The sequence below is a fragment of the Acipenser ruthenus genome, chromosome 8 (genome assembly GCF_902713425.1).
Source record: "Acipenser ruthenus chromosome 8, fAciRut3.2 maternal haplotype, whole genome shotgun sequence".
Classification (NCBI taxonomy): Eukaryota; Metazoa; Chordata; class Actinopteri; order Acipenseriformes; family Acipenseridae; genus Acipenser; species Acipenser ruthenus.
Genome location: NC_081196.1, coordinates 2,430,241 through 2,441,047, shown reverse-complemented (window position 1 = coordinate 2,441,047; position 10,807 = coordinate 2,430,241). Strand labels below are relative to the sequence as shown.

The following is a 10,807-nucleotide window of genomic DNA, read 5'->3' as shown; positions in this document are numbered from 1 at the left end:
ATATATTGATTACTGACCCACTAAATAACATAAATACTATACATTCATTAAAAAAACATCTGGTTTATAATCTCAAGTGTCTTAAGATCTGCCACTGTTTAGATAATTAAAGTACACCCTGTTCTGCGTCACTTTAAAATAAACAGAAAAAAAACATAACAAAAAGGAGCCACTTGGTCTCCGAAACTTCGGGCAGAAGAAACAGGAACAGGAGGCCCAGCAATCCTTGAGCCAGGAAGACACTAAGAGATCCGCTCTTCTACCCCATTAGTCCTTGATGAATGATGATTCTTATTCCTTGACAATAGGTTTGGTAAACATCAGCCACAGAGGAACAGCATGTAAATTGAAAAGGGATACAAGTGCATGAAATATGGAGAGCCTCTGGACAAGGGCCACGCACTGCTGCAGTACATCATGAAGATGAAGAGAGATAAAGAGACTCTGTGAGGCACCGGGACTATCACAATACAACACTGTTTATGGGTCTGGGCTATCTTCATAAGTGTTATAAAGCTGCAGTTGCATAGATAATGAAAAATCCTGGTTACAGAAGAGACGGTCGAGCAGTCGAATACAGAAGAGACGCTCGAGCAGTCGAATACAGAAGCGACGGTCGAGCAGTCGAATACAGGAGACGGTCGAGCAGTCGAATACAGAAGAGACGGTTGAGCAGTCGAATACAGAAGAGACTGTCGAGCAGGATATATATATATATATATATATATATATATATATATATATATATATATATATATATATATATATATATATTAGTAGCATAACTACTAAACAGAAAAACACAACCTCACAATTCCACCAGCATTTCGTGTGTCGCTGTTCCTATAGTGAGACTGCACTCAACATCTACCTGTTTATAATAGCTATGAGTTCCCTATATCAAGCATATTAGCAGAAGCAGCCCAGTGAAGGAAATCAGTTCAATAATACCTAAGAAATTAGCCAGGTTAATATGTGCCTGTCCATTCACAATGGTGTGAAGTAAACTGCAGGATTGGGTATATTCCACTGTCAGTAGAGACAGGTTACCCATTCACACAGCCTTGCTATAAAAATACTTGTGGGCAGCTGAGCCCAGGATGTCATTGTTAAAAGCACAATGGAGCCCTGGCTTAGTCTCCTTGGCACCAGATTGTGTGTAATACAGGAAGCAGCGTTTCCCTCTCAGGAGTTACAGCAACGAGTCTCCAATGAGCTGTTATCCTGCCATCTAGACCTTGAATACACTCTCCCCTATGGGCTTCATAAAACTAGCATGTCTGGAGCATTCATCTGCCATTCAGGCTGTGAATTCAAATATAGAGCCATCGGCACGATGAAACTGAAGTTCATGAGCATGCTCTATATCAGCACTATTGCAGAACAGTATGGAATCAGAATCGGAATCAGAATCAGAATCAGAATCAGCAGTGGAATGTTTCATCACAATTTGATCAGCAATTCTCCAGGAAATGCAAAACTGCAAGGGTGACTTACAGTGGGATGGATGTACGGACAGACAGACACCCACCGATAACTTCACAATCTGATATTCTCAATAACTTATGTTAGATAATGTTAGTAGCAAGTTTCATGACAATTGGATAAGCCATTTTCTAAATATGTGCAAAAATGTGTTACTTGAGACATAAGCATGTAGGACAGGCAGGGGACACACAGGCTAGTCCTATACTCTTCAAGCGACTTATAAAACAGTTATGAAAGCCTACACCATAAATATACATATGATTGTTGCAGCTTCTATAGGTCTATGACACCTCACCTGACCACATACATTTCTGGAAATCACGGTCTCTGGGATATTCTAATATAACTGAGTCAATGTGTTGGTCCCTCAGTTAGTGTACCCATTCATTCTGATGAGCTCGTTCATTTGCATCAACGCGTTCTGATTGGTTTAATGGCATCCCTGCAGGTAGCTACAGTAGGTCTTGCAACATCGCAATTGGTTTCACTAGAGTGTATTGCTATTCTAAACAGACATTACATTAATTAGTTCTGACATTACAGTCGGGAGTGTCATTATAAACACACACACACACACACACACACACACACACACACACACACACACACACACACACACAGTCATATTATTTTACAGCTAAAAGCTACAACCATTTGTGTTTCTCATTTATTTGCACATTTTAAGTCATGTATTTGTATTGATTGCCAACAGGCCCATATACATTAATTCGAGTGAAAAAGACAACCAATTCTCCACAAAAATAATTTATTTTAACAAATTTTTTCCATTATTCTTATTTTTTATTTGAGCTTTTCTAGTCACATATTTTATAGAAAAGAAAAAAAGCACAAACAAAATCTCAACGCGTTTCGACAAAGCGTCTTAATCATGAGTAGATTTAATTTGGTACAGAGGAACACCCTTTTTTTCTTTGTGCTTTTTTGTTTTCTAAATAATATGTGAAGAGAAAAGCTCAAATAAAAAATAAGAATAATGGAAATCATTTGTTAAAATAACTTATTTTTGTGAAGAATTGATTGTCGAATTAAGTCATGTATTTTAAAATGTGGGCCTCATAACTGCAGGAAATAAAATGTGATTTTAAAAGGTATATTTAAAACAGTGTAGGTGTTGTCTGATCTTAATCTCCTGAACCGATAATCCACGTGACGAATCTTTTTTTTGTTGTTTGGTTTTTAGCTAACCAGGGTGCACCTGTGAACCAGGTGTAGCATCTCTGAGGAGGTTTCATATTCAAAGCAAAATATAACGCATAATTAAAACAATAAACTGGAATCGCATTCCAGTAGCATAAGTGTGAGTGTGTGCAGTCATTGGAATTTGTTTTACAAAGAAACCTCAAGAAAATAAAAGCGAACACTCATTTCAGCTCCACCGCAAATCACCTTCGAAGCTGCTATCAGCCCCCTCTCCAAGAAACTGACACCCACACACCAATAAACACTTATCGCAAGCCACAGACAGAAGCGTCAGGGGAAACCTATTTCTGTATGTGCAGGAGTGCAAATAATAGACTACAGGTTACTTAGATAACGGCGAAACGAGATTGTCTTTACAATGCACTAATAATAATAATAATAATAATAATAATAATAATAATAATAATAATAATAATAATAATAATAATAATAATACATTAAACACAAATAGTATGCACAAGTAATACAACTAACACAAATAGTATACACATCGTAGTACTGGTTTCACAGACAGTAGTCCAAAATTAGTGATAATCGGGGTCTGTGAAACCAGTCGTGTAGTGTGTGTTTTAATAGGGAAAAACTAAACTAAACATTATAGTGTGAAATATATAAATACTACAACGTGTTTAAAATCTATAGCTAAGATGTATTTCTTAAACATTTGGTTTAAAGTGTAATAATAATAATAATAATAATAATAATAATAATAATAATAATAATAATAATAATAATAATAATAATAATATCTTCGATATTAGAAAGTTTTTTCCATACTAACTTTAAAAAACTAAAAGAAGAAGAAAAATACATTGAAGAAAATAAAAACAAATACAAAATAAACACAATTCACACGCAGGGCATGGTAAACACATTAAACAATGCATATGAATTTATCGATGGAACAATACTGTAAGGATGACGCATTGTTCTAATTCCTGGACACTGAAACGTGCAGCTTGAAGTAAGACACATTTCCACAGACAGACTTCGTTCTGCAGTATCAGCGATGGGTAGTCAGACTTTGAGGGTGTTTATACCTGCTTGCTGCTGTTACATCGGCGCCTGACGTGCCGCTGTTGTTTAAGATTTCCTTTCCCAACCCCATCCATCACCGATTTCCTTTCCGTAAGAAGTTTCCTCATTGGCTTTTCCCCCGCACCGTTTCGCGTGTAAATCAAAGCATGTTTGAAATCAAATACAGCGCACGCTGTTTGGTTGTTCTTTTATTTTCTTGTTATGAAACAAATAAGCCTGCAATGTAATATGTTATTATGTGCCAATAGCTGGCTTCAGGACACTCTTGATATGATTTTAATATAAAGATGCTGCTATGTGATTTAACTTTCATATTTACGTTACATCAGGTAAGGGCGACACCGACTCTAGCTTTACTGATCATTTGAGGATGAAAGTGGCGTTAATATTTTTAAAATCATAAACATATACCGATATGTACCATTAAGAAAGAATACTATTTTAGTCAGCCTATTGCAAGCTCCACATGATGTGCTTGCGTGAGAGTTCTTGAAACGAAGTCCTAACCCCTCTTCAGCGTATCCCCTTGACGCCCTACTTGGGACCCGCCCCAGGAAGCGGCTCCCTGGTTTTAAGATCAGCGGGAGCGAGGCTCTCAACTACTCAGGGTCTGTGAGCACTTGGGACAGCCGTGAAGTTTGACCCATGTGGGTGTGAGCGCTCGCCTCCAGCATCACGTCACAGATAGGCTTGTTCTGAAGCGCTTGGAATAATGTTATAAATCACTGGCCAGTGGGGCGGAATGTATTGAGTAGCAGGGACCTTACAGCCTAACTGGATACACACTCACCCTTGTTGGAACACCAAAACAGGCTGACACACCGCCGTGCATTGAGCCTCGTTGACAAGGATTCTTTCAAATATAACCCTCATTACGAAGAGCTGTGGACCAACACAGTGGCTGTGTTTCTTTAAAGGGGTTGTGATCGTATCCGCAGGAAAACCACTATTTCAGAAAAAAGAGGATTTCTTTCCTAAGACCAGCAGTATGATTTGTTATATATTGATTATGTGCTGTGGACTTGCTGGAAACGTACTGTCTAAGGGTGAGTGCATTTATGTATGTATGTATGTATGTATGTATGTATGTATGTATGTATGTATGTATTATTATTATTATTAGTAGTAGTAGTAGTAGTAGTAGCAGTAGCAGTAGCAGTAGCAGTAGCAGTAGTATGTGGTTAATCTAGTTTTTGCCTGATTCTTTTGTTGGAATATATATATATATATATATATATATATATATATATATATATATATATATATATATATATATATATATTAGTTTTCCGTATAAGGCTAAATGTATCGTTATAGTATACAAACTAATCCAATAATCCAATACATGTCTGTAGTAGCATACTGATAAAACACCCATAATTACACTGCTACAACAAGGCTATAGCGTGGTTTACCTCTAATGCAGAACTATTCTTTAGCTGTCTGAAGTGACTGTGACATGCGGTACTGTGATATAGCGAGGAGGACGCTAATGAAATTGCGACTTGGGTTGAAAATGATGCTTTGTAGTATTTGTCATAAGTTATCATAACAAAATAGCTAAATAAGAAACATATAAAATAACAAGTAGATGCCATTTAAAAATGCTGCACTACATTACAATGAGGACAATGGCACTTAATGGCACTTAATAGGAGGCTGTGTGGTCCAGTGGTTAAAGAAAAGTGCTTGTAACCAGGAGGTCCCCGGTTCAAATCCAACCTCAGCCACTGACTCATTGTGTGACCCTGAGCAAGTCACTTAACCTCCTTGTGTTCCGTCTTTCGGGTGAGACGTAGTTGTAAGTGACTCTGCAGCTGATGCATAGTTCACACACCCTAGTCTCTGTAAGTCGCCTTGGATAAAGGCGTCTGCTAAAAAAAAAAAAAAAAAAAAAAACCGAACGCGTATGCTTCCCGAGACCCGTTCAGGTATCAGTGTGCGTTCACTGTGTGTGGGGAGAAAGGGCAGTTTAAAGAAACGCAGGTCAGGTGCGTCTACGTGCTCACCTCCACCCACACACTCCACCCTGTAGTAACTGTGACTTCCACACGACCTCGAACAAAGCGATCTCCGGGACCAGTTGAATCAGAAAGGGCGTTGCTTCCCTAGTTTGATGACATACTGAAATGAAAGGTCCAATATAAACCACAAAGGGTCGTGACCGCTTTTTCCAAATTAACAGGAACGTAAATTAACAGCAAGTCAGGATGATCATGTGCTGTCCACTATACAGGACGCTGTTTCATTTTTGTATCCCCACACCCTGCACAAGCCCTACTGTTGGAATCCCCTGGTCTGAACTCATTTTCAACTGGCCATGCTGGTTCATAATACTGCTTGAATATTTTACAGTTGATTTAAAAGCTCTTTACTGTAAAATCCCCAAGCCATTCGATTGTTGTCTATAGTCCTAAAAGTATCTATTTGCTGTCAAGCTTGTCTGGGATTTCATATGCCAGCAGGGCGACAGTAGCTCTTAGCTGCTCACCAGATGCTGAAATTTTCAGCGTGGTAAAACTGCCTTGCTTTTGCATGCTATCCTCACTGCAGTGCTCTGTTTTGCTTAGTTATCAGATACTACGTTTAAGTAAATTAGGTAAATGTTCACAGTTTCAGTGCTATGTCGATGGAGATTTACAAGAGCACTCGTGCACCGATTTGTTTTTAGTCCTTCTGTATATCTGAGTTTTAAAGCAATAGTGATAGATTGAAGGGTAGCACTTTATAATACGGTCCAATAATAAACACTCTATGAACCCTTTATAGATGATGCATACATAGTATATAAACTATGAACAAACAGGTTATAAATATTGATAAAGCATCTTTATAATACATTTCTAGTTTGATTAAGTTTGCAGTTCATGAAAGCCCTCTGAACTGTTTAAGAAAAATAAGTTTATTCTCAATTTGCAAAATGGCATTTAACCTTAGAGAATGTTCAAAATGTCTTAAAACTCTCCCCTCCACTGCATCACGCTGCTCTGCACTCTCCCCTCCACTGCATCACGCTGCTCTGCACTCTCCCCTCCACTGCATCACGCTGCTCTGCACTCTCCCCTCCACTGCATCACACTGCTCTGCACTCTCCCCTCCACTGCATCACGCTGCTCTGCACTCTCCCCTCCACTGCATCACGCTGCTCTGCACTCTCCCCTCCACTGCATCACGCTGCTCTGCACTCTCCCCTCCACTGCATCACGCTGCTCTGCACTCTCCCCTCCACTGCATCACGCTGCTCTGCACTCTCCCCTCCACTGCATCACGCTGCTCTCCACTCTCCCCTCCACTGCATCACGCTGCTCTGCACTCTCCCCTCCACTGCATCACGCTGCTCTCCACTCTCCCCTCCACTGCATCACGCTGCTCTGCACCCTCCCCTCCACTGCATCACGCTGCTCTGCACTCTCCCCTCCACTGCATCGTGCTGCTCTGCACTCTCCCCTCCACTGCATCACGCTGCTCTGCACTCTCCCCTCCACTGCATCACGCTGCTCTCCACTCTCCCCTCCACTGCATCACGCTGCTCTGCACTCTCCCCTCCACTGCATCACGCTGCTCTGCACTCTCCCCTCCACTGCATCACGCTGCTCTGCACTCTCCCCTCCACTGCATCACGCTGCTCTGCACTCTCCCCTCCACTGCATCACGCTGCTCTGCACTCTCCCCTCCACTGCATCACGCTGCTCTGCACTCTCCCCTCCACTGCATCACACTGCTCTGCACTCTCCCCTCCACTACATCACGCTGCTCTGCACTCTGCCCTCCACTGCATCACGCTGCTCTGCATTCTCCCCTCCACTGCATCACGCTGCTCTGCACTCTCCCCTCCACTGCATCACGCTGCTCTGCACTCTCCCCTCCACTGCATCACGCTGCTCTCCACCCTCCCCTCCACTGCATCACGCTGCTCTGCACTCTCCCCTCCACTGCATCACGCTGCTCTCCACTCTCCCCTCCACTGCATCACGCTTCTTATACTTCTTCCCAACAGTGGTGCATCTTAATTGATGCCATTGTCCTTTCATGTTAGGTGCTTGATTTTCATAACCTTGGTACACAAATTCGAATGATCTCAGTGGCGGTATTTAGATCAGCCTCAGATTAGATCAATTAATTAGGCTCAAATATGACCACCCTTCATCTAATTATATGTTTTTTTAAAGGTGGGCCATTTAGAATTGTATCAGAGTTTGACAGTCTTACACTTTTGCACATCAGACGTATTCAATAAATTGACAGGTATTCAATAAATCCATTCATTAATGTGTCAATTTCAAAACAAGAAAAGCTGTCCTTCCCTCACCTTTACAACCGAGTGCCAATCAATGGCAACTAACTCCCGCATTGAGTGTTTTAAAAACCATCTGGAAGCAAATTTTCCTCTCATCCAGGGCGCTGACATTTTTACTGCCGTACTGGCACACAGATACCATGAACTGACCATTTAAAACACTCAGCGAGGAAGTGAATTGCCAGTACCGAGGAAATGAATTGCCAATACACCATTGTAAAGGTGAGGGAAGGACATCTTCCTGTTTTGAAATCAACATGTTAATGAATGGATTTATTGAACACTTGCTGATAAATACTTCTTAAAGGCAGTTACAAGCCTGAGTTTCTGCACACCCCTTACTCACTAGCATGTACTGTTTAAGGCTGTATATGTGACAGCCATCACTAATGGTGTATTATAATGGGATTTTCTATTGGAAGTCGATTTCAAGCCCTGTTGGTTATACCATTAGCATGCACAGTCGGGTGCAGGAGACTCTTGACCTGTTGATGTATGACATGGTGTTTGATGTACTGGAAAGCAGACCCCAGGGGAGTGGCGTTATATCAGAGGAAAGTCATTTATATAACTGCTTAGTTAAGAGCCAAAACCACAGGAATCCTGGTATGAAGATGAGAGGTGCCAGCAGGCAGAATAAGAAATCACTGACTATTTGAGCAATTCCCAATATGTACTAATATAAAGTAAAGAGAGAGAGAGAGAGAGAGAGAGAGAGAGAGAGAGAGAGAGAGAGAGAGGCAGGCAGACAGACAGACAGACAGACTGGAATAGCATTGATTCTTAATGTGGTACTGTGTGTGGGATTTGAGAATCAAAAACATTTCTTAGGGTGCAACCTGTTGGCTTTAAGATGGATTTAATTGTGTCTTTCTAATGTTTGCTGGAAGAGAGATATGGATTATTGAAACCGGCAATTGTCCAAATAAAACGACATCAATTTTGTTTTAGATAACTAGTTATACAAATATTAAAAGAAACTTAATCAATTCAATTCAACTGAAGACATTGAAAATAACGTCAGTTGTCAGTCGTTGAATTCCTGAAAGTCCCTTTCAACAATTCTAAATTTAGCACAATTGAGCGTTTCAAAGTTATGCAAGATATTTCTAATGCTTCCGTGTGTGATTGTGCAACATGCGGTCAAAATCACAGAAATTATAGAAAACTCTAATTGTACACTCCCCCCCCCCATCCCCCCCCACCCCCCCCCATCCCCTATAACCTTTATAAAAGTTTTGCATGGTATTTTTGCAGTTTTCCCATGCTTTTCCCATGGCTATACAATGCATTTCCATTAGTTTACCCTGGTTTGCCAAGTTTATTAATGTGTTTTACCATACCTCGTTATTCTTTACAATGCTTTTCTATGCTTTCACTATGCTTTATTACACTTTGCTATGCTTTGTTATGGTAAAATTTATATGTGAAACATGTGTAAATGTGCCTGAATATTTTAATCATAAACGTTCCACTTGTCTACGGTTACACAACTAGTGTAAAATACTGCATCTTTAAACAGCGTTGTGAAACGGACCTCCTGTCCTGGGTGTGGTCTTCTGGTTCCCACCTTCTGTCACCACGCTGCTGATGAAGGTATTCTCAGGGCTGGCCGGGGACCCCCACTCCCGTGATGAATGAATGAACGAGTCTCACTAGCACTGACACCCTGTCATGAAGACAGAGCTGAATGAATGGGCTGATGCCTCCAGAAGACAGCGAGGGGGCGGAGCGGCTATGCCCCCCTGTGCATAGCGACAGTAGGGGTGTCATCTCCGGCTCTTCGGGGGATTCCTTGTTTGCGCCCCTCTTTTACATCTCGAGGCACGGTCAGTGATGTCAGTGACTGGAATGTTGACCCGTGCTGCTGTTTGGCTTTGTGACTCTAGGAGTGCTTTTGGTGGAGGAGCTCCCCTGTCATGTCACACATGCACCTTTTCAAGACGTTCGTATGACCCTACAGGGGGCAAGCAGCATCTTAAAAGAGCAGACAACTCAGACAGATTGGTCTAATGCAATTGTTCACAATCTTCTCCTGCTGGTTTTCTGGGGGTTTTCACATTGTTGTTGGCAGAGTGTAAACTCTATTATATAGAAAGTTGTTCCTATTTGATATCTATATATTCCAGGTTATTGTCAAAGATGTCAACAACAGTCTCTAGGGAATGTCGTGAATGTAAAATTGTATTTAATTCGCTTTCTGAAAATTAATCTCATTTTTTTTATCGTTTCTTAGTTGATTTAGAAGTGTACGGAAGCGTCCTAGTGCCAATGAAAAAAAAAAATGAAAACAAAAATCTAGCTAGGAGAAAAAAAGTCCTACGTAAGAGGGATGGGGTAAAAGCCGGACCCGGCGGAACGGTACTTTAATGAATTCAATTGCTTTAAAAAACAGCATAGAAAGTTACACACACGTGAGGAGAATATTTTAACAATCAGAACCGATTAGTAACGCGTTCCGGGCCAGAACCCTCTTTTTATCACCAAAAACCTCCCGGAACACGGGGTTCCGAAGCTTCAAAGACAACGAAAATTATACACACAATACAACTAAGTGAGGACATCATAACACTATTGACAAAACCCACTGAACCGACCTTTAACTGCCGGTTCCGTGCAATAAACAGCTGTATAGACAAAACCGCCCAGAACACGGGGTTCCGATGCTGCACAGAGTATGAAAATGATACACACAATACAACTAAGTGGGAACAACATAACACTGCTCTCTCTCTCTCTCTCTCTCTCTCTCTCTCTCTCTCT

The 10,807-nt window shown here is 41.0% G+C and overlaps 1 protein-coding gene across 3 annotated transcripts in view; it reads left to right on the top strand.

The window, feature by feature from the left end:
• Nucleotides 1–4,363: 4,363 nt before the first annotated feature.
• LOC117405676 (vascular endothelial growth factor receptor 1-like) overlaps nucleotides 4,364–10,807 on the top strand; it is a 59,402-nt gene continuing 52,958 nt past the window's right edge. For all 3 annotated transcript variants that reach the window (XM_059028012.1, XM_059028011.1, XM_059028010.1), the window contains exon 1: nucleotides 4,364–4,793. In XM_059028012.1, coding sequence (XP_058883995.1) covers nucleotides 4,736–4,793 — 58 coding nt within the window. In that variant the 5' untranslated portion in view covers nucleotides 4,364–4,735. The remainder of the gene's footprint in view (nucleotides 4,794–10,807) is intronic.